Source organism: Osmerus eperlanus, chromosome 22, assembly GCF_963692335.1.
Source record: "Osmerus eperlanus chromosome 22, fOsmEpe2.1, whole genome shotgun sequence".
In the NCBI taxonomy this organism is placed as follows: domain Eukaryota; kingdom Metazoa; phylum Chordata; class Actinopteri; order Osmeriformes; family Osmeridae; genus Osmerus; species Osmerus eperlanus.
The window spans coordinates 11342564-11367322 of record NC_085039.1 but is presented as its reverse complement, the minus strand read 5'-3'; the positions used below and the strand labels follow the sequence as shown (position 1 = coordinate 11367322).

Below are 24759 nucleotides of genomic sequence, written 5' to 3'. Positions count from 1 at the left end.
GCCCCCGATGGGGGGGGCGCTGCTGTGCATCACGGGCTCCTGCTGCTCTATGTAGTACATCTCCAGAGCTGCCGGGGTGCAGTGCTTGTGCTGCACAGGACGGAACAGAATGAAACAGGACGGAACAGAATGAAACGGGACGGAACACGATGGAACAGGACGGAACAGGGCGGAACAGGACGGAACAGAATGAAACAGGACGGAACAGAATGAAACGGGACGGAACAGGACAGAACAGGATGCAACATGACGGAACAGGACAGAACAGAATTAAATAGAATAGAGCAGCACAGAATGGATTATTCTTTTTCAATTAATTATATCTAGTGCTGTCAGTTAAACGTGTTGTTAACGGCGTTAACGCAAACCCATTTTAACGGCGTCAATTTTTTTTATCGCGAGATTAACGTTCTTTTTGGCCTAGCAGACCTTGTAATTTTTTTCACATGCTGTTGCAACAACTACTGACGTTAGAAAAACTAACACCACACCCGATCTAGCTAGACCGGAAACAAAACAACAGACACGCCACACACACTTGTTTGGGCTTGCGAACCGGCTAAAGAGTACTAGGCTAACGTTACGTTTTGAGTGGATGGCGAGCGCAAGACGACGAAATGGATGCCGATAAGATTCTGAATGGAAAGTTTACTTTTAAAAAGTTGCCAAATGGTTCAATTGACAAGAGCAAAGTGATCTGTGTGTTTTGTCATTGTGAACTGAGCTATCATCGCAGCACGTCCAGTCTGAAATACCACTTGATGGCCAAGCACACAGCTGATGCAAATTCTTGGCCCGTTACCATCTTTTATTGTAATTTTTTACAATAGTAGACATTAGTAGATATATCAAAGACTCCCTCAAATGCATGGACGATCTGTCCTTACTATTCCTTCTCACACCAAAAGTTACATTCAACATGACATGGGTTACTCTCCAGAGAGAGAGGGGAGAACACCCCCTGAGGGACAGTCAGACTACCTGACCTTCTCCTGATGTGATGAACTACCTCACAAACGACTGACTGCACCTCCTTCCATTTTCCTCCCCCCTTCTTTTCATCTCTCCCCCCCCCCCCCTCTCTCTCTCTCTCTCTCTCTCTCTCTCTCTCTCTCTCTCTCTCTCTCTCTCTCTCCGACAACTGGTTCAGTGGAAAAACGCTGAGAGCTACTGTAACTGTCAACATCAAAAGCTTCTCGCCGGAAGCCCCCCCCCCCCCCCCCCCCCAACCCCTACCTCTCTCTCTTTAAGCCTTTAATCACAGTTTAGTCACGCTCAGGCCTAATTAAAGACCCCTCAGATTCACAGGCAGGCAGGCGGGCGGGCGGGCGTCCCAATCTCTGCCTGACCGAAATGCCGACTCGTCCCTCACTCTCTCCAAAGACAGGCTATTTAACTAAGAGGCGTGAAGCAGCTCGAGAACAAGATGGCTCCAAGGTGTCAATGGGAGATAATGAGGTTTGTGTTTGGAGAAAAACAGAGTGAGAGGGCCGAGCAAGAGACAGAGGGAGGAGGGGAGGGAGGGAATGAAGAGAGAAACAGAGGCAGAGGGAAAGAGACGTATTTTGTGTGAGGAGGTCAGGTTGACAAAGCAACTGACAAAGGAGGACTGAAGCGAACCGTATGTTTGTAGCCTTCGAGTAGATGTCTTAGTCTGAGCCTGGGTGCGATTAGCACACTGTGGCCTACTGCAGGGAGCACCCTGTTAACAAAGCATGTGTGTGTGTGTGTGTTTATGTGTGTGCACTAGTCGTACCTTGAGAACAAAGCCCTCCGGACAGGTGAGCTGGTTGAACCACAGCACGTTGTACATAATCACCAGGAAGAAACAGGCCAGGAAGCCAAGAGTGAGGAGGATCAGACCTGTCAACTACACACACACACACACACACACACACAGACACACACACACACAGACACACACACACAGACACACACACACACAGACACACACAGACAGACACACACACACAGACACACACACACACACACAGACACACACACACACACAGACACACACACACACACACACACAGACACACACACAGACACACACACACAGACACACACAGACACACACACACACACACACAGACACACACACACACACAGACACACACACACACACACACAGACACACACAGACACACACAGACACACACGGGCACACGCCAATCCATCAACAACCGAGACCACCTGAGGTTCCCCTCAAACACCGCTTCGATCCCAATCAGCAACCGTCGGCTCACCTTCATCTTCTCGGACATGTCGTCGTAGAGGTGGATGTTGAGTTTGTTGATGCCTGGCACGTAGGACATCTTCTTCTTCTTCTGCTGCTGGTACTCCGTCGTGGTCTTCACGATCACCTGCCAGCGGGGACAACGTTGGTTAGCTGGTGCAGCAGAGGCTCGCTCGGTCGCAACAGTGCAGCCCTGTCGCGACACGGCACCAGCGGTGCCTGGTGGTGTGTCATAATATCTATTCTCGGCGGTTGTCTGAGGGTACGGGTTGAGGTCACACTCCAGACTTGTCGGCTACACTGGGATAAAAGTTAGAGTGTGGGTGGGTGGGGTGGGGGTGGGGGTGGATATACTGTGAATTGTACTGTATTGAAGATGTACTGTTGGTAGTGATATACTGCGAGAGTGTCTGTGTGTGGAGGGAGCGAGTGTGCGTGTCCGTGTGGTGTAGAGTACGAGGGGGGAACGGCTGAGGAGGACGCGGACGTCTGAGGTTTCGCTGTGCCTGCAACACTTGTTTAGACAAGGAGATGGATCCCACGCGGGCTGGCGCACAGTCACGGACAAACACACACACACACAAACACACACACAAACACACACATGCACACGCTTGTCAGGTACCTTGTCTGGGAACGGTTGCTGGAGCTGGGTGACCTCCAAGGGTGTGATGAGGGGGATGTTATCAAAGCCGTCATCCAGTGACGGCTGCTTCTCCAGCTTGTCAGACAAATGACTGCCCAGCTTCACCATGTTGGTCTGTGTGTCGGCTCTACTGCACCACCTGCATAGGAAACAGGGGAGGGCCGCAGAGGCTGGGTAAAGCAAATCTGACTAAGGAGAGGAGAGGGGAGGACAAGAGAGGGGAGGACAAGGCAGGGGAGGACAAGAGAGGGTAGGACAAGAGAGGGGAGGACAAGGGAGGGGAGGACAAGAGAGGGGAGGACAAGAGAGGGGAGGACAAGGGAGGGGAGGAAAAGGGAGGGGAGGAAAAGGGAGGGGAGGACAAGGGAGGGGAGGGTAGGAGAGGAGACAAGTTTTTCGGTGCACAACATAATACATTACTATGGCAACAAAGCTATATTTTCGACATTCTCTCTCTCTCTCTCTCTCTCTCTCTCTCTCTCTCTCTCTCTCTCTCACTCTCTCCTCATGTATTTCCCTTCCTCGATCAACAGGATGGTCTTAATGTGGACCTATGAGGGGAGGAGCAACTCGGCTCGTTGGTGATGTAACATGACACCTCTCTACATCCATCTGGTACCCCCCTCAACCTCAACCTCACCCCCCCCCACCCCTCATGCCCCATCCCTCCAATGGGTGGATGATGCTAGTGACTCACAGAGATGAGATAACAGAGATAACTACAGGGTATTAGACTTACATAAGAATATAAATATTCCTTATGTTGAACACAGCAGAACAGAACACAGCAGAACACAACAGACCAGACTAGATGTGGAATGGAATAGACTGAGAAGTGAATTCGGGTAAATTCTTGTTTGATTGAATTTGTGTGTGCGCTAATGCTGGCGCTTGCGCGTGTGTCGCCGCTGTGAGTGGGTGAGTTGTAAGTGGGATCCATTAGCGTGGTCATCATCAATGTCCCCTAGCTCATTCCCTTATTCTGTCGCTTGGTCCACTAGTGGGAGGGGTGTTTACTGTGATGATTCATATGACTGAGTGACATTACGTCACAGTAATAATGAGCTGAGTGCTGCTAGAAAGTGCGTGCCCCCCTCACTTCTAACAGGCAAAGAAAAACAAACGATGAATGGGTGAATAGGCCAGAAAGGCGGCATCATAGCTTATAACATATTGTACGATGCGTGCATACCTGACAACTGGTTTGTTTAGATTAGATGTTACCACTGTGGTTGTTCGTAGCCTGCACGCGTTAAGCCGTACATTAATTTTATTTTAAACTAAAAGCCCCAGTCTTCTAATGACGTTATGTCCCTGTCCCGTTTGCAAGCAAGAACTGTACCGGCACGCTCAACTTCAGGGTTCGTCGCCCGTGGATTTCAGAACTTGCTGCATTGAAAAGAGTGCGCTTGCTGCGGAATAAGGCACCTGAGAGCGAAATGTGGTCAGCAAACATGAATAATATAAACATCGGGCTAAGAGGATGTGAATGGTCAAATTCAACAATATTCAAAATGACAATGGTTTTTCTATTAGCCTACATTTTAAATCATATGCCTATAACCGTTTAGACTACGGACTGCCTCCGCTCCGTTTTCGCCGAAAATGCACACAATGATAACGTGACATTCATTTAGCCAGAAAAAAAAACCTTTCAAAATGGCCTATTTTTTTCCCCCCTAACAAATGATGATTATCTGTTGTACAAAATAGCTTACAAATAGCGTAGCGTAGTGCCGTAATGGTCTACACACAATGGCATTGTTAACATGAAATGATATAGGTTACTACATTTCTCAGTGTCAGGAGTGTGTCATGTCTTAGCCTACATCAACAGCGCTCATTCATAAAGTAGAATTTGTGAAAGACAACAGACGAATAAGCAGAAAACACAAGACACAGGCGCCTTCTGTGGCGTTGAATCACTAAGGATTTGTGTTTTTAATTTGCCGTTATATTGATCTGGTTTTATTTCACAGCTACCAACCTTCTAATGAATAACGTCCACTTGATTTAAAGCAGAAATGAAACGCATTCACAACAGATAGCCTACTATTCCATACAGCCTAAGAAATGTTAAAGGAGAAAACTTACTGTGAATTCGCTCGCTGGGTTTGGTTGGATGTTTATGGAGACAGAACAGTGAGCCACGAATACCGGTTACCGTGGTGATTCAGGGCTGGATTGCGCATGTTATTCGGGTTGCATCCTCCGGATGAAATTGGCGTCTTCACATGATGCTCATCAACGTAAACGTGATTGGGAATGGATCAACACAAGTATGCCTATTTTATTGCATATCCCATAAAAACGGATGTTGCCCCTCACACAAATAACCCAAAAAGTTAAACACATTTAAAATGTTGTATAGGCTATGCTCTTTCAACAAAAAGGGGGAAACAGGGGAAAAAACAATATATGTCAATACTTGTATTATAGGCCTAAGAATACAGTAGTCGACGACTGCACCTAAAAATAATCACGTTCTTCCCACATGCAAAACTATTTAGTTTAGGAAGAACCCCCGTGAAAAATGTTTTATCATGTTTAAGCAACCCTTTAAAAGACGGCTGTTTCAAAAAAATATATACTTATTTGTGACATGCATACTTTAAATCATCAGCAAATGACATCAGTCTTGCTGTGAGCGTCAATAACAGCCCGGAGACGCACAGCAGCTGTCGCTGCTCGAGGTTCATGTGGCGTTTGTGATGCTGGCTCACCTCTGAATGGAGGTGAAGAAGTGCTGCAGATGCTGTGATGAAGTCTCTCTCTGTGTGTTTGTTTGTTTGTGTGTGTGTGTGTGTGTGTGTGTGTAATAGAGTCAGTGTGCTTATTTGTGCATCGAGAGATCAAATTAAAAAAAGAGTGTAATTGTAGGCCACATGGAGTAAGGCTATTTGATAAGAAATGAGAAAGAGAGGGAGGGAGAGAGAGAGAGATTGATGGGGCGCAAGCAGAAAAAGGGGATCCTGGGCTGTCTGCTGAGCTAAGAAAATCTTTTCAGCGACTAAAGACCCATGCTGTTCCGTCTTTGGTTATGCCTGTTTCTATGAATCTATTAAGCCTTTAGGAGCCCGCCCAACCAAATATTCACCCCTTCACCCCCATCTTCCCTCTCCATAACTCCCTCCCCCCTGCATAGGCTTCAATTGGGCCTACATTTATTGTTTTGACCTTTCCTTTGCGGGGGAGTGACTTCAAAGTGGAGCCCCTATTTCGTCCTCTTTAAGAGGACGGCAGGACCATCCCCACAGTGAGAGAGAGACAGTATGTCTGCCCTGAGCTGGCTGGGAGGAGAGAGGGACCCTGGGTGGACGTAATGAAAATGAGAATCAATTATGGTCTTTAGGCTAGAGGGTAAAGGAGGGGTTTGGGGGAGGGGGTGGTTGGGTCTTTGTTTGTGTGTTTGCTCACCTCAACTGCTCACCTAAGTGATTGGTCTCATTTAAAAATGAAAAAAAGAAATACAAAACTTTTATCTCTGGCGAAATGTGCCAAAAAAGGGACCTACCAAACAGACTTTGAAATAAGAAAGTGCTGGAATATCAAGTTGAGGACAAGGCCTCATTATACTGTCACCCAGGGTTACAAAGCCACAAACCGCGATTGAAATAAAAGGCTACACAATTTCATCTAATCGTTCAGTAAAATCTAATATAGATCTGAAAGCCTACCATATGATTTCCAATAGTTTACAATGTAAATATATTAGCGTAACAACATTAGAAAACAAATCTCTAGTCATGATTAACTTGCATATTCATCCATTATGGTCAACCAGAACATATATTCCAGCTTTCAGGGATCCATGGTGGTAACTGAGAAGGTGTCTTTTGCAGATCTTGAGTCTTTAACAACACCGACATCTAGTGTCCAAAACAGATACTGCAGCATTCATTATTCAAATAGCTCATGGCATCACAGCAACATTCAATTTTTTAATTTTTTACTGAACTCAGCACATATGAAAAAACAAACACCTAGCCCTAAACAAATTCTAACAAAAGGTTTCTCAGCTGTTTTTTGTAGTATTAGGTGTCCTTAATAACATACTAAAAGTTTACCAAAGTTTGACCACTAGAAAGGTGTAATTTCCAAGATTACACCTGGAGTTTAATGCCTTAGACCGTCCCACTTTAGTTCACGACTGACTATATTAAAATAATGTAATTAAAACCATAGAATACAAGTCTGCAATAGTGCACTGTTCTTAATTGTAAACAATTGTAAATATTTATTTCTCACCACAAAAAAAAACTTTTTACAAAGCTTTCAAATCAAGTCAAGTCAGTTTCATTAATGTATTGCTGAATAATCAGGTATCATTAATTATCGCAGGGCATTTTTAATTGAGCAGGTGTACACACCATGCTCTTCATTACTATTAATTCTTCTAATTCTTATATTTACTCCGTAATTGACAATCCTACCTGCCCATTCTGGTGTGTTGGGCTCATAACTGGAGCTTGGTAACGTTACAGTACTGGGCCTCGGCCTGGCTCTTCACTGTTAGCAGCAAACAGGACCAGAGGCTACTGCTGCTGAAGAGCTACAAGAAGAAGTTTGATACATTTGATCCAATACCGATTAGCCAATCGGGCCTGGTCATATGCAATCTTTACCATACGCCATGGCCCTGCTTAATTGCACACATCTTCAGTTTGACCTGGGATAGCATAGCCGTCATTGTGACTGGACGTGAAGGGCATCATATCTAAGGATATCTCTGCTTCACACACAAATTGAAGTATGGCCCGGGAGGTGAAGGTTTCTTTGGTTCTGTGAAACACCGGAGAGGACTCAAATTCAAATGTTCAAAATGTTCAGTTTCCAGAGGGTCATCTAAAGCGCATGTATAGGGTTGCGCTCTCCCCACAACGGTGATGTATGGCACTTGTCTCTTACCCGTGCATCTGTTCAGTGGACTGTAAAGGCTGCATTGACATTTTATACATTTGAGATTCCGTTTTAATCAATTACCTTCCCTCTTGCTGCTCCATGCACCAATGCTGAAGTAAAAAAGTGTTGAACAGTCTCTCTATCATTTTGTCATGGTTGGATAATGACGCTTAGTGCTGGATGTGCAGTTGCCATGGCAAATGCTCTGCGGGTTCTTAATAACCGTTGTGTAACCTTCGGGTCATTGTGACCCGAAGTCAGCACAAGGGATATTGCCAAAAACACTTTTTTTAATTCATTTTTTTATGATTTTATACAACCTTCACCAAGTAAACAAAGCCTTAAATCATGGTCTGTTACCATCTTTTATTGTAATTTGTTACAATAGTAGACATTAGTAGATATATCAAAGACTCCCTCAAATGCAGGGAGGATCTGTCTTTACTATTGTTCTTGAATCTCACGGTGGAAGCATAATAAGGTGCTCAATAAATTGTATTGACAAATATTTACAAATCTTTATTGCACTGTGTGGACAATAAATGGTTCAATTTCTAACCCAAACAAATCAATGTTGTGTTCTAATACTAATTTTCTTTGTCCTTGGACTAATACTGTAATTCAACAAATACTGTTCTTGCATAGTAGATGTCTTTTCTGTCCTAATTAGGAATGCTTAGAAGTACGTCTATGAAATACAAATGTATAGCCTGTACTGTGAAAATTTGTTTCTGCTCCCACATCAAGCAAGGAATGTCATAGAGGACCATGGGACCAAGGCGGCAGTGTTGTTTGGTGGAAAGAGTACCGATTCACTTGCCTCTTTGCGCTACAACCTTTTTAGCAAGAAAATCATTACCGCCAAATCATTTGTTACCCCAGAACGTCTGCCTCCAACTGAGTCCTCAACCAAATACCACTGCCAAAGAGTTTACTTCAAGATCGTGGTGTGGATTGGAAAGGAAGGTGACATGAAAACAGAGGATTGGGGATGGAAACTGGTGGACAACCAGTTCCTGCCAGTTATGACCAGTAAGACTGCTGCCCCAGAAAGCCTCCTGCAGATGATCCACTGTAACTGCCTGCCGAACACAACGGTGCAGTTGCAGGGCTTATGGACTACCATGCTTGCCTGCTTGTGGACCATGTCAAGTTGGGAATTGTGAGAATCACTATAATCAACCTCTATGGGAGGAAGAGTAGGACGACTAATGGTAAATCTAGTGAAGGTCACAGTGCAAAAAAGTAGAAAAAATAAATCAGAATAAGATGAAACAACTAAAGAAAATATGAAAAGATATGAAAAATATATTTTTAAATAAGAAAAGTACTAAAAAAAAATATATAAAAAACAAAAGGCAAAAACGCATTATAACAAATATACAAAAATATATACAAAAATAAAACGGGTTAGCGTTACTGAGCCTTCACGTGGCAACCCTGTTTTGACTAATTTTACAGTACCACACAGTTCTAATGAATTTATTCTTTATTGGAATCAAAAGAATGGTTATGAACCACAGAAACCACCAACACTAAGCAAAACGATATGAGAAAGGAGAAAATGCAATTACTTAAGGGAAATTGTCCTTATTTTTCGCATAAATATGCTTGTAACCAATTGCTTTCATATATAATTGTACTTGTCATCACTTATCTATCATGCAAATATGATAATTAGAATATTACATGGCCAAAACATGTATCAGGCACCAGTGTTCATGGTCTATGAAGAATACAAAGGAGTAATGGTAATTTTAAGGACCTGGCGGCCGCCATTTTGAAAATGGGGCCTTTCTTGGAGTCAAACGTTGGTAAACTTTTAGTATGTTTGTAAGTATATCTGATACTACTGTAAACCACTGAGAAACCTTTTGTTAGATTTTTTGGGGTTCAAGCCATATTTGCAGCTGACTATAGGCTCCCCTCTGACCCTATTGTCCTGGGGTCATAACGACCCGAAATCATATTAAAACCTAATAAAATGACATTGAAAACAACGTAGCTTCCTAAATTAACCTCCAAAGTGGTTTACTAGTTCTGAGGTACATTGGATCACAGTGACCCAAAGGACAAAGTCATTAAATCAACACATCAATACCAGATTGGATCTAGCTCTAGTATCATACATACACATTCAGTACTGTTCAAAAGTTTTAAGAAGAACTAAAGTGTAACTAAATACTGCACTTTTCCATTGACACACTTATGAAAAAACACAAAACACCAAGAGGAGTATTATGTAAAAATATTAATTTCACAAGCCTGAAACTTACTGTATTGACTTAACATGTCCTCAAATTCACATAACATACTGTAGTTACTGTGTTATGGTGGCTTACCTCAATTGCCCCAGAAGCACACCACAGCTAGACCTCTAAGACCCGTGTAACACGTAACACCTGCCATTCTTAGCCTAGAGAGATGTTTTTTTAGCGCTGCCCTTAATCTAAGCTCCTATTTAAGGGATTGACAACAAGTTCAATGACAAAATGTAAGTAAACTAATGCTATTAACACTCCCAGCTGAGTAACCTAAGGGACCATGGTGTCACCAAGGTGTTGTAATGGGATGCTAATGAGGCCTAACCAGGACGTCTGGTGCGCAAATGAGGAAGTACCCTGATATTTCTGCTAAACATCTTTACATAGCATGTAGCAACTGACTAATAACTGTGTTTTGATAAATAAATGGATGCATGTAAACAGTTGATAAATATTTTAACTGAGATAATAAACTCAATGGAAAGTTAGAAAGCAAGTTAATGATCTTGGATTAAGGCCACGCACACTGTAGCCAGTGTGGTGAGAAAACTCAAGATCTTGCAGTGGGGAAAGTAAGAGAGCAAAAAGCAAGCTGCTTCCCTTAGTCTGGTCGCATTAAAGCACAGCTTTAGTGACTTTGCATGTAGCAACATGGGTCATCCTTCTGTTTTTCTAAAAAAGATTTTATTGGACCAACAAAGCAAAGCATTTTTAAATAAACACTGTGGCATTTCCAGAGAAGACAGAGCCTCTGGTGCTTTAAGAAACAAGGGACGGTGGCCCTAAACAACGAGAGAGAGAGAGAGAGAGAGAGAGAAAGAGCCAGGTAGAGCAGAGTAAAGAGAGACAGAAAGGCAGCAGAGTCTAAGAGAGAGAGAAAGGGAGAGGGAATTAAGAGAGGGAGAGAGAGATGGATGGAGATATAGGGATGGAGAGAGAGGGATGGAGAGAGAGGGATGGAGAGAGAGAGATGGAGAGAGATGGAGAGAGAGACACTGGCATGAAAATACCCCCGACCGATAACTTAAAGAACAGACATTTGCGCCTCACGTACAGGTGTGTGCGGCTGACCCAAGTGGAGAAAGACTCCCCGGAAGAGTTTAATCGACTGTATCAGTTCTACTTTTCAATTCAGCGCACGTGAGTGCTAATAGCTTGTTTTCTGTCTCTGAGTCTCTCAAACATTGTGCTTCACAGCCCTGTGTTTCTCGGTGGCAGCTACAATATACACAAATGTGTTTACTTCAACTTGTTAGGTGAGCAGTAGTTCAAGTAATGAAATGGCAGACACCCACCAAACAATAAATTATTTTGTCAACTTTAAAAGTTGGAAGACAAACGCAAACAGTTTTTCTCGAAGATAAACAAGTCTTTTCCATTCTCTACAGTGCATCAAGTCTGGACCGAGAGCTGATGGTAGTTACAGTATTGGAGACCATCTCATCTCCTGTGCTTGTTGAAATCCCAGGGAAAAAGGTTTATGTTAACAGCTACAGACAATGAGCAAGTTAACACATGGAAAGACCAGACACAACTCTATACTCTGTGAGAGAAACCATGACAGGATGTTGATTTCACAAATAATGAAAGTCTGTGCAATAACTCGGGTTCTCAGTAACTGTCTGGCTTCATAAGCGTTCCCACGAAATCCCTTTCATTTTCATCTTCATGGCCCTACAAATGTCAAGAGACCCTTGACATGTCCCTACCAAAACTTAGCGACAGACCATGGATAGAGTGAGCCTATAGGGTGAGGAAAACGTTCAAGCCAAACCTACCAAACCCTGTAAGACCCGGTTTAAAATTACATTACCTTTAGCTCTCCAAAAAACATATTAGCAAAAAAGTACTGAAAAAAAAAAGAAATTTGCAATTAAAGAGCTAAAAGTGGGCCAGGGTTAAAGACAGGAACACTGTTCTATAGGCATTCTACCAGTCTCTATAGGATGAAGTCCTGTACAGCCTGTACAGGATGAAGCTTCCTCTTACTTGGCGTCTGGTCTCAAGTCGGTCCGCTCTGCAGCTGTGGAGGATCTCTAAGACAACCTGGGTGACCTTGAAGGCTATAACGAGAATAGCGGGACAGGGGCTGGGCCAGGAAATGCTGAGCATGCAGACTGCACCAGGCCAAAGGTGACCCCCCACCGGGATCCCTATAGTACCGGCAGCAATGCAGTCAAACGCAATCTCGGGAGATGGACTAAAGGAGAGTGGGTGGCCTGAGTTTCAACTTAATTGACTGTCTTTCCCATGTTAGAGCATGGTGAAGATAGGGTACACACAATGTGTTCATTGTCACCCCAAGAGAAAAAAAATACACACTCCCCGCCCACCACACACACACACTGTGACAATGTAAAGCCCCCTAGAATAAGCAAAGTCCTGTTTATAACTTCTGGCCTGGTTTTCTAGTGGGCTACTGAGTTAACACCTTGTGGACACTGTGGCTAGCAGACCAAGCATTCCATTGAAATATGGTCTCAAGATTTTTGCCAAAGCTTTTGTCAAATATTTCAGTGAAATATTGACTCAGCTACCAGAACTAAGTGACACAAGGACTAGTCATGGGACCTGGGTTCCTGCCATCTGGCTGAAAGACAACAGACAATGAAAACAGAAACAGCACAGTAATCCTTCCTCCTGTACTGTGATCCAACCCCTACCACGAAAACAATTATTAACATGAATGAACCACACTGAATCATGAAGTAAAGAAAAACGAAACTGGGTCAGTTGGTCTACCCCCGAGGAAATTCTTTGTTGTGAACCCATCCAGAGACACCACACAAATAACATCCAGGCGTTCCATTGTGTCTTACAGACAGGCAAATATACGCATTGCAAGATACGTAATTTCAATCAGCCCTCAGATCTCATCGGTGTCCTGCACACCTTTTTGGATGCCCACCCCGTTCACACCACTGACCCACATAACCTTGATCTCCAGCCACACACTTCCAAGCTCACCCACATCTACTGCACCATACCCTGCGCTATACTTAGCGCCACGCTAATGTGCTTTAAAAGTCTGACCTGTCCCACAAATCCACCGACGGCCCTACAGCCCCGAGGTTTGACTTACCTGTGAACACTAAGTACTAGCTACACAGGATACGGTGAGAGTGGGAGAGAGAGAAAGAGAGTTGGAGTGACTCAGAAAAAGACGCAGGAAACATTCTTTTCACGGGAAACTGGGATATTGCCTGGAGTGTTGTTTGGAGAGCTGTGTGTTCCCGCAGTACAGGTGAGTGTGTCTGGTGAGCTGTGTTTTGGACTGTGAGGCAATGGTAAAAACAGCAGTTTAATAATTCAAGGAAAAAGCAACACCTTTGTGCGGTAAAATGTGTGGCTGTGTACAATCGGTTAGTTAAGTGGAATGGTTTCAAATCCACGTTTAAAAAACATCAACTTTTAATGCATTTTTCTGTACGGTTATGCGAATACCAAACATACAACTGACAGTTGTACATACAAAACAACACACATTATTTCCCCACAACAGTAAGGTGCTAAACTTGTGTCCCTTCCTAGCATGAGGCCCAGACGCAGGCTGTGTGCGGTGGATCTGCTGCCCACCATCAGTGAGATGCAGGAGGGAGATCAGGAGGATGGAGACCCCCACTCCATGGAGGAGTACGTGGACTCCATCAAGGAGCTGTCCCAGCCTGCCTCCTATCCCCTTCACGGCCCCCTCAGGGGCCACCGACTCTGGGTGACCCGCCACACCAGCCACCCCACTGGACGACACTCCATTGTCACAACGGTGTCGCCCTATCGCTCCTCCATGGCATACGCCCCATGGGCCCCCATTGGTCTGTCGGATGTGTCACTCATGGTGGCCCAACAATCAGATTGCTCAGTTTCAATGCGCCCTCCCCGAGACCCTGTGGATTGGTTGTTCGCCCAGTCCCAATTAGTGGGAGTGTCATGACTAGGAAATTCCCAGGCTTCTGTCTGAGGGGCCGTGGAGTAGGCCGCAACATGTGTGACGGAACCTTTTATAACAGATTATCCTGGTGAGCTGGGAAATCTGGTTAACTGGATTATCCCTGCATAGGATTTGAGGGCAGGAAGTGTTGGGTGATTTGTTCACATAAGTCACTTACAGGAACTGCTGTTCGTTGGGTTGTGTCCTTCCCAGGGCGGGAAACAAAAAAGAGGGTGAAGTTAAGAGTTGAGGATGAGAGGGATGTGTGACATCACTCAGCCAGTCATTGAATTGCCTCTAATTGGAATGCATGGATGTCCAGGCAGCAATGAAAGCACAGCTACCCGTTACTTTTGGACTTTCATGTGTTCGTTTTGCAAATTATTTTATTTTACTTTTAATGCGATGTACAGGGGGGATTTCACCAGGGGGGGTTTGACCTCTTGACCTGCAGTCAAATGCTTTATCCTGAACTATCCCCATCCTCTAAAGATTGATGAATCGATCAGATGGATGCAGACCTTGCAAAGCTATATATCTGTGAGTGACACTGATAAAAACAACTTTAGAATTGGAGAATAAAACACCATCTGTTGTGATGAATAAGACATTCGGTGACTCATTCCATTCATCACTATTCATTTGCTTGTGTCCTCAAGGACGGGATGAAACAGTGCTTTTATATAGTACATTGCATCTGTTCTCTTTGTAGAGCTGCTCCATGCTCTTCGAGTCTGTAGCCTCAACTTTTTTTTCTCTGTAAGAGTACAATAATGCTCCACCAACAGGGAACCAATTGGATTAGCTCCAAAAGCTACTTGGTCGAGTTCCATCATGTCTGTCCAGAGGACTTAGATATTCCCTGGGCAGAAAACTTCCAGAGAAAAGACAAACTTACGTAAACGAGCGATGCCCAGAACAAGGCTGAATAACATTGTATGTTTAATGAGTCAGTCATTAAGAAGTTCAGATAAAAGTCGTTAAAGGGTTTCATAGGGTTTCTGACAGATAATGATGATGTATGACATTAGTAACTCATTAAAACAGAGCCATTACTGAAAAAATGACCAAAAATGTATATCCTATTTGTACAAATTGGAGGCACTTAGTCATGCATCACACAAAACATAAATCCTCTGGCTTACAGAACCATTCAAAGCTATTTAAGGTTTAAATGATTTTTTGGAACAGGCAATTGTAAAAACCTTTTCAGACTTCTTCCATTGCAAAAAACAATCATCTTTTCAATTTGTGTTATGAGTTACCGTACATGTATTGAACCGTAGAAGCTACCAGTTCAACTAATGGATGTTAATTTCAAGCAAACTGTTTCAGTTTCCTATTCAATAAATGAGTAATTCCACTTGTATTCTTGTCATGCTATTCATTCTATTTATATGTGTGTATGCAGACAGTAGATTGAACACTAATACTGCAGTAAACCTAAGAAAACCACCAACCAGACACATCATGAGTGATGAACTCTTAATCACAACCTAATAATCATGACCACATGTCCAAACAGGTGCTCTTGAACATCAGCCTGCATGCCTTTTCAGAACAAGTCTGGGGGGGTCTGATGGCTGAGCGGTTAGGGAGTCGGGCTCGTAATCTGAAGGTTACCGGTTCGATTCCCGGCTGTGCAAAATGACGTTGTGTCCTTGGGCAAGGTACTTCAGGGAGAATGTCCCTGTATTTTCTGTAAGTCGCTCTGGATAAGAGCGTCTGCTAAATGACTAAATGTAAATGTAAGTCATCACGTCACGCCAACTATTTCCCATGATCGTCGTCTGTAATCTGGGATTGTCACGATGAACAGTCATTCAGTCATTCAGCCCGAGGGTGTCTGAGCTGATGGAAAAAGGACCAGCTCAACTTTAATCATGCAGTCGTCATCATCTATCCTTCCACTCAATCCCTCTGCAGTCATTCAATAATGCATTGATAAATGAATATGGCCTTGTTATTCCGTGTCAAAGTCAATGTCACTGATGACTTAAAAGACCAAATTTTCTGGACAAATCCATCCATGCATAAAGAGAGCTGAGGGTTAATAACAAAGCTGACTTTTCGTAATTGCAGTAATAATACCCTCAGGCTTTGACTCCCCACCAAGAGAATTCAAGTCGGTCTTATTGCTGGTAAGTTATATCCAACCTTTCCTGCAAGTAACCGCTACATGTTTCTGACCCATCGAATCGCTGATGTCATAGAGACCACTTCCCGGTAAAGATGAAAGACCTTATCAACCATAACTGTAAAGAAAAAAGTAGTTCCAAATGAGTCATAAATTAAGAAGTCTGGTGGGTAGACAGTCTACCCACAGCGTCAGGTGTGTGCTGGTGTCTCTGAGAGCGGATCGGTACCTCCTTGCCAGACAAGAACAATCAAACACTGACAGGTAGCTGAGAGGATTCCAGATTTCGAGACAAGTCCCACACTTCTGACAAACTGTAGCTCCTGTCAGAAAAAACGAGCATGTTTGCAAACAGGCTTCTTCCTGCAAATTTTGGGCATGAGTCACTTGCTCAAGAAGGCTGATTCACCAAAACAGATGGCCACTTTCTCCCAGTCACTGAATTCTTTGTGAGGCCCTAAACCTCCCACCCTCCCTCTCACTCCACCCCCACAGCCTCCCCTCCCCAGCCCACGTTGAACTCATTCCAGAATGCCTCTGTAGCGAGTGTGGAAATTCCAAATGAGCGCTCACTGGTTTGCCGGGAAAACACGTGCACTCCGGGAAAACCCGACAGCAGCCTATAAAAATGGAATCGGACTCCACAACTTCTTCACTCCACTCAGGATCCTAGAACCTCATTCAACTCTCACTTAAGATCTCCAGAAACGTTGTGACAGCTTCTCACTGCTTATTATCTATCGTCAGCATGACCTTCTCACCGAAAGCTTGCAGTCTCCTGCTTGTCGTCCTGGCAGCAGTCTGCATACAGCTCTACGATGGTAAGTACATTTTACATTTAGTCATTTAGCAGACGCTCTTATCCAGAGCGACTTACAGTAAGTACAGGGACATTCTCCCCGAGGCAAGTAGGGTGAAATGCCTTGCCCAAGGACACAACGTCATTTGACACGGCCGGGAATCGAACCAACAACCTTCTGATTAATAGCCCGACTCCCTAACCGCTCAGCCATCTGAAATCACTTGAAACTACGTTTCAATCTAACTGATGCACACACTGTGTGCCGCATGATGTGCAAGTTAGAACCTTGGTGAGGGAGAGAAGGGCGAGGTTGTTGTGTACAGTTGATAGACGTGCATGTTGTTCATTGAAGACAGTTCGTGGTAGTCATTTCTGTCGCTCATTTCCCTCACGTTCTCCTCGCAGCCCAGTTCGTTCCAGCCAGGTGTAATTGTCAAGGAACCATCAAGTTCACTGCAGAAATCATATCGGATTTCCAGGTCTTTGAGAAATCCCCCAATTGTGATCACACAGAAATCATGTAAGTAAACTGAGGTTCCTTACACCACTCAGCATGCACCGTTGTGACATCAATGGCATCTGCATGTCATGCATCAATCTACCTTTATGTTAACTGTGAATAAACTGAAGCATTAATGGGATTTCCTGATGTTGTCATTTGCAGAATAACACTGCAGGAAGACAATGTCAAAAGGTGTTTGAACCTACAGGGAAAGCTGGCGATAGCCTTTCTCCACTGCTGGAACAGGTAAGACAGATATCTAGCCACCACAGTCATCATTGATATGCGTGTCAAAGGATTTACAGTTTATGCCATGCTGTACAGTCAGCAGTCAACGAAGGCACTGAAAGTAGAGGGAACTCTGTCTCTGCACTAAACTCGTGGTGTAAATGTTTAAACAGAGGAACACATGTTTTCTGTTAGTGTATTGAAGTGCTGATCCATTCTGGGTTTTTTTTCCTCCTCGTTCCAACAACAGAATAAACAAGGACGAGAGCCAGAAGATGACATGTCTGAACAGGAGAAACAAAGTCAAGTGAGAAGAAAAGAAACAATCAGATCTGGACCCAGGGAGTGGGCCTCCAAGAAGTCATGTGACTTACGGGAAGTGCATATCAGAGTCGGGTACCTCCCAATTGGAGGAGGGGAAATAAAAAGGGAGAGAGAGAGGGAGAATTGAATGAAGGAACATTACATGATGTTATCATGTGTATTATAGCCACTGAAAGTCAAAAAGGTGTTTTCTTGAAACCTATATTGCTGTGGAAAAATATTGTTGTGCAATACGCAAAAAGATGTGCCATAAGAAGAAACAGTCTTACAGATGTTTATTTATGATGGAATTAATTATTGTTTTGTTATTTAAGTCAGTGAAAACGTCAGTGTGATGAAATAAAAACTGTTATACAACTCAACAATCGTTGTCTGTATGAGGTGTGACAGTACACAAGACAGACCATGTGATTTCCAGTAATCTCTGGCAGCAATTAAGTGATTCCAGTGACAGTAAAATAAACGTTCTGACAGTTGGACTCCTGACAGTTGGACCTTTTCAGAAAGGGTTTTCTGAAAGAGAGAGAGAGAGAGAAGGACAGAGAGAACACTTCTGCGGCTCAAAACACCCTCCCCGTAAATGTTAAACAGTCCCTGACTGATTTGGTTTTGAAGTTACTGAACCACTCCATGTGTTTTCAGAACTCATTGGAAAACAAAATGATCTCGTTTGATGAGCAGTGATAACACTGGTTTCATTTCTGCTGTATTTAGAGTATGTAGTGGACTTTAAAACTGTCCGTCTGAGTGAAGTCTGAGCTTCCAAACATTGTTTCGGTTGTCCCAATGCCAATTGAATAAAACTTGAGCTCTTTTGGTGTAATCAGGGATTTAGCACCCAGCTAAAACACTGGCTCTACATGCATGGCGCAACCTAATGATGGTTTTCATTTCGGCCCACTCTCCCCTCCAGCAAAAATCCTGGAGTTCGGAGTGATCCGCCAAGCCAACACATCTTGATTTTTTTGACCGTTCCTCGGCAGTGGAGATAAACGCTGCCTGTGGACATCCTAGTCCACTCTGGGGAAATCAGAGGAAGCGCTCCCTCTCCAACAAAGCACAGGATTCTGGGAGGGAAAAGATCCCCAATAAACTTTGTGATTTCTAGTCCCGGGGGCTCTCCCTTCCCTCTCCTTGCTTTGGACATGCACACACATACACACACATGCACACACACACATATGCACGCACACACACACATCTTATAGCTCTCAGACAGACAGAGACACACAAGTCAGGTGGCTGAGCGGTTAGGGAGTCGGGCTCGTAATCTGAAGGTTACCGGTTCGATTCCTGGCTGTGCAAATTACGTTGTGTCCTTGGGCAAGGCACTTCACCCTACTTGCCTCGGGGGGAATGTCCCTGTACTTACTGTAAGTTGCTCTGGATAAGAGCGTCTGCTAAATGACTAAATGTAAGTACACATGCGTCAACACACTGGTAGCCTCCCACTGAATGATCTCATCCACAATACAAGTGTCATGATCATCCAGAGAAAACAAAACAGATGAAGGGAGGCTTAGAGTAGGCCTACGCTCAAGTGCCTTGCTTCAGGCATGGCCAGGATCTGTTTGCTGGCATTCATTTTACATTTACATTTAGTCATTTAGCAGACGCTCTTATCCAGAGCGACTTACAGTAAGTACAGGGACATTCCCCCCGAGGCAAGTAGGGTGAAGTGCCTTGCCCAAGGACACAACGTCATTTGGCACGGCCCGGGAATCGAACTGGAAACCTTCTGATTACTAGCCCGCTTCCCTAACCGCTCAGCCACCTGACTCCCCTTATTTTCATTTGTAAGACGATTTTGTCCAAAGCAAAGCACAGTACAGGGAGAATTCCAACCTGCTATCTCATAAACTGCAGTGAACTGCTCTAACACTGAACTATACCCATCCCCCCCATGTACCCCTCAAGTACAAGCAGCACGGCAAGATATGAACATATCTTTACAGGAAAGAAGAAGGGTCTGAGGACCCTGCAATTGTTATCAGCAGTGCAAGTACAGCCGTGGCCAAAAGTATTGGGAGCGACATACATTTTGTGTTTGCAAAGCTTGCTGGGCCTTGGCATAAAACGACTGCTAACATAATTTCAGTAAGTCATATCATCAGCACAGGGGAACGTGTGAACTAGTTCTAGCCAGGTGAAATCACTCTATCATTCTGATTGGATTTTAAGAGCAGATTGACTGCTGTAACTGACTATTTGCATATTTTAAAAATTTTCACCCCAAAAAAGCTTTAAAAAATATGAAATGTGCCTTATTGTATTCCAGTATTCTATAGAAACGTGAAAACATTTTCCCCAAATACTGAACCAGCAAACTTTGCAAAACACAACATTTGTCATTGGCAAAACGTATGGCCACGACTGTAGTAATGACGGTAAATAGTTTATTGTTGTTTGGTGCTGTGAAGGGTTCTTAACCGATAAAAACGACACAAGCATCAGCGATGAAGCGCCCTCACCTTATCAACAGCGAGTTCCACTGTCTCGCGGCGTTTCATGTTTTCACAATTGCTACTGATAATTTGTCAGGCGCTTTGTAAAGCCTGCGACAAGCACCTTAAATTTTTTAACATTCTGCGGCAAGCGAGTGAGTCCTGAGAGGATGGTTCTGCATTCCATTTCCATTATATTACAGTATATGTTGTTACCAAACTCTTTGAAGTTTATATATAGCTTTTAAAAACGAGGAAGAGCTACTGTGTCTGAAAAACACTCTACCCCTTCTCCAACTCTGGCGGAAGAAAAATCAAAGTTGTTTGAGAGCTGCCACTGGGCTTCTTTGCAGTCCAACAGACCCATGCTGTTCGTCAGATGTGTGGGGGGGGGGAAGTATTTTTCTCTCCACATTTTTTTTTCTTCTTTTTTAGCAACCCAATATTTTATTTATACAAATGGAACTCACCCAATCGCTTGATGGAGCTGTCAGACAAAGGGAAAAGTATAAATTGGCAAAAACACATCTGCTCTATCTAGTATTCATGCCTTTGTGGTGGAACTAGGCTTTCATGGACCAATGCTGTGGGTAGAAAAGTGGACATCAAGTTAACAACTGGATCAAATGAGAAATGTTCTTTGGTTTATCCCGGAATGGATACTCTGAATTAAAGTATGTCAGAGAATATCATCAGAAGATTGCTTGTTATTCATCTGTGTGTGTGTGCGTTATAACTTCTGTTTATTTCTGTCCTGATTGTGTGTGCATGTGTGTGTCTTTCAAGTATGTGTGTTTGTGTCTGTTTTGTGTGCGTGTGCGTGTCCTGTGTATGTGTTTGTGTCTGTCCTGTATATCTGTCCTGCGTGCGTGTGTGGCGTGTTTGGGGTGTGTGTCTGCTCTGCTTGTATGTCCTGCGGGCGTGTGCGAGCGTGCGTGTGCTGAACACCCGTCACGCCACCTGCAGAGGAGAGCCTGAGGCACAGGAGAGTAAAGTTCCCCCCTATCTCCAGGGTTGTCAATCAGAGCCGGCTCCAGCCCATAAAGGAGGCTACAGGGGCCTGGCTGCTCCTGCCTGTTGTCCTGCTGGGCCTCCAGGGGCCCCAACAGAGACCCCGAGCCTCCCCACACGCACTCCAACTGTCATTTCAAGAACACAGGTAGTGTGTGCCCTAGAGAGAGAGAGGGTGAGGGAGAGAGAGAAGAAAAAGAAAGACAGACAGTGTCAGAAAGAATAAGAGAGGGAGAGAGAGAGGGGAGGGGATTTGAGTTGAGAGCGAGCAGGAGTGAGCGACTGAGGATGTGAAAATGACAAGGGGGGATGAGGACTAAGAGGGGGACACGCATACGGCCCCTGTCAAAACACTCCCCACACACCTCGATATAAACTAACGCCACATCTATAGGATGGAATTACCATAACCCTTGTCTCTGTAGCCCTGTCCTCGGCTAAACTTGATTTCCCAGACATAAGTTATGATCATGCGATGATGATATACAACTCCTGAGGACTCTTTTGCTTCACGGTTGGCTAAATAATCGTCGTCAAATTACGGCACGAAATGATTTTTTGCTCTGCTGACTTTTCGAATTTGAATCAGTGCTTTTATCATGTCCGTAATAGATCCTGGGTGGACGTGCTATTACATCTCAATCAAATCCACCGGATTTCCATACGCCTGAGGTAACGGCAGGTCTCCATGGTGATGTCGGCGCCGGCTCATGATGGGGGCATGATCCCTGAAAATAAATAAATAAATGAATACGATAAAATTCCAAAACGGACACACGAGGCTGTCTCTCTGGGGATTGTTTCTGGTCACTGGTTCATGACTTTTGTTGCTGAGCTGAGGCACTAAGACACCATGTGAGAAGCAGCTTAGGAACACACGCTATAGCTACAGAGTCACACACAAACACACTCGTTTTCTCTAACTTCCTGATCTGTCTGAGTCTCTCTCTCTCTCTCTCTCTCTCTCTCTCTCTCTCTCTCTCTCTCTCTCTCTCTCTCTCTCTCTCTCTCTCTCTCTGTCTCTTGCACACACACATATTCTTACTAATGCACACAAACGCACAAAGAAGATAAGGCACGCTTGTGAATCTGGATGTGATGTATTACTAGTCTGAGACTGGAACAGTGTGATCTCAGAATGCTGGAGTGTTGACACCCTGGCATCTCATCCCTTTTTATATGCATGAAAAATGTGGCTAAGCTGCAACATATTATCATCCTAGTATCACAGCAGCATCTATGTAGGAGACAGAGAGAAGGTAATGAGCACATCTGGAAATTAATTCAGGTCACTTCTATTTTCCATATGGTAATTGTAATAAGGAAAACTACATTTCCATAATGACTACACAAGGCAGTTAAAATTAATCAACCAAACCGTAATTCCTTTTGCCATTGGAGGAACATGCTCTCACGCATGCTTACAATACCTAAGCTCATCTCCGTTAAATTCGCATCACATCTGTTTCTTTCTTGCCCCAGCTGGTTAAGTCATTTGTGTTATAATTACAGATACATACCTATAGGGGGCAGCAGATGCACTCTCCTCCGATGTCAAGGTCCACATCAGCATGCTGCCCGCCAGCTTCCACAAGCTCCTGTTGCGGCCCTGGTGTGGGAGAAGGCTACGGCTTACAGTGTTGCATTCATTAACCTTTTTGGCGCTCGCCCAGACACCAAACGGCACCCATTGGAAATGACCGTTCAGCACTTTGAACGGTTTAGTTAAAGGGTTGTGAGGTGGAGGAAGAAGATTAGCTGGCAAGAACACTATAAGCACGTATCTGTAAAGTGTCATTTCACATCACTGGGGTAGTTATTCACAAACGCATGTTGTCGTCATGGGTGCGACAGGAGTTCGCGCTCAACCCCCGGTTTGAATTTGCAACTATCGGACAAGTGTCAAATGTCGCGTGAACTTATAATTGTTGTCCTCCGGACTGTCTGAGGTACTCGGTGGGCTAGTAAGCGAGGCTTTCAGTTGATGTTCATGTCATCTTATAGCCACCGTAGCTTGGCCTTTTAAAGAGGCGAGACAGACGAGCTCTGGAAGGGAGGTCCTTAAACAAGAATGGTAGACTTGACTATCATCATAACTCTTTTGAGGAGACATTAAAGGGGTTTTCATGGACACTTATCATTAAAGTATATGATTGTCATCCTTGTCAACTGACAAACTCTCAGGAGATAATTACCAAGTGTTGAATGAATACTCACTTTTCCATAATTCCGCTGACAACAAAGCAGAAAGCCACAAAACAATATCTCTGGGGATTTGGTGTTCCACCAGGCTTGAGAGAATGTTGCATGGAGATGCGGAGTGCTCTGGTTCTGTAAACAGATGGAAAGCTGGTCCAACAGCAGAAGGAAATGGCACTTTTCTTTATTTAAGTGCTTCGGTCCTCAACTGTCAGGTTTGGGGGATTATTTGAGGTGGCGGATCCTCAGAAGGAGACAGTCGAGACAGAAAATAATACATATAGAGAGAGATTGTGAGATTATTCTTTCTTTCACAAAATATTAATATAATTTTTCAGACAAAATATTTTAATATCTGATCTGACATGGGATTTGAAAATGATAAAACAGCGCCAAGCATGTTGAGCTTCATACCTCCTTCCATATTTGGGATGATAAAGAAACATCTTTAAAGATAATGTTATGCCATTCTAATTTCAAAGTTTAGCTTTTTTATGCAGTCACACAAATATAAAAACCCCAAATGTCTTAAAAGAAAATGCCTGCTCATTCAGCTTCCGTGGTAGAAACAGGCAGCCTTGTGAAAATTACCTGAGGTTATCGAGTGCATCACAGTATCACAGAGAAGGAACGAACTGAGATCAAGACAAATTAGAGTTGGAGCTCGAGGACAAAAAAGACGGTTGAGAATCCAAAGAAAGGCAGAAACACAGTTTGCAAGAAGAGAGGCATCAAAAATAGAGCACTGAGAGAAAAGAAGAAAACGAGAGCAGTTAGCAGGATGTGCTACTGAAATAAAGGCTTGGAAACTAATGGGCAGGGACGGGCAAGAGAGAGGGAAGGTTTTAATGAGCAATGGAGAAGAGGAGTGAGAGATCAAGGTGTATGACTGGAGAATGGTCAACGGAAGAGCAAAACTTAACCAGGGGGATCTGAGTGAGACAGACTGAAATATATATTTTAAGTTGATAAAGGAGATGTATTGTACAGGAGTTGTGCGCTAAGTATATAATAGGAAGAGAGCACAGCTCTATTTCCTTGTCTACACTTGGCTAAGTCTCTGATTGACCATCTCCATTGAGTTCACAGACAAACTTTTAACTGTGCCCGTATTCCAATCATCAACGCCAATC

General features: G+C 43.9%; 2 protein-coding genes across 4 annotated transcripts in view; one reads left to right on the top strand and one right to left on the bottom strand.

Moving 5' to 3' along the window:
- The window catches only part of caly (calcyon neuron-specific vesicular protein), a 23346-nt gene extending 159 nt beyond the window's left edge, over positions 1 to 23187 (bottom strand). Inside the window, exons 1-6 of one of the 3 annotated variants that reach the window (XM_062448632.1) lie at positions 22948 to 23187; positions 22063 to 22155; positions 2865 to 3024; positions 2250 to 2366; positions 1757 to 1870; positions 1 to 90 (exon numbers count right to left, since the gene is read on the bottom strand). The exon at positions 1 to 90 is cut by the window's left edge and continues 159 nt beyond it. In XM_062448632.1, the coding sequence (XP_062304616.1) occupies positions 1 to 90; positions 1757 to 1870; positions 2250 to 2366; positions 2865 to 3024; positions 22063 to 22155; positions 22948 to 23000 (627 nt within the window). In that variant the 5' untranslated portion in view covers positions 23001 to 23187. Of the gene's footprint in view, positions 91 to 1756; positions 1871 to 2249; positions 2367 to 2864; positions 3025 to 4077; positions 4193 to 4979; positions 5129 to 22062; positions 22156 to 22947 lie in introns of those variants that run through there. The other 2 variants (XM_062448633.1, XM_062448635.1) reach the window with 2 other exon arrangements.
- LOC134008709 (C-X-C motif chemokine 11-1-like) lies at positions 16750 to 18278 on the top strand. The gene is made up of 4 exons (XM_062448212.1): positions 16750 to 16937; positions 17324 to 17438; positions 17583 to 17666; positions 17899 to 18278. The coding sequence occupies exons 1-4, from the start codon at positions 16865 to 16867 to the stop codon at positions 17957 to 17959; spliced, it is 333 nt and encodes a 110-aa protein (XP_062304196.1). The 5' UTR covers positions 16750 to 16864; the 3' UTR covers positions 17960 to 18278.
- Positions 23188 to 24759: the final 1572 nt, after the last annotated feature.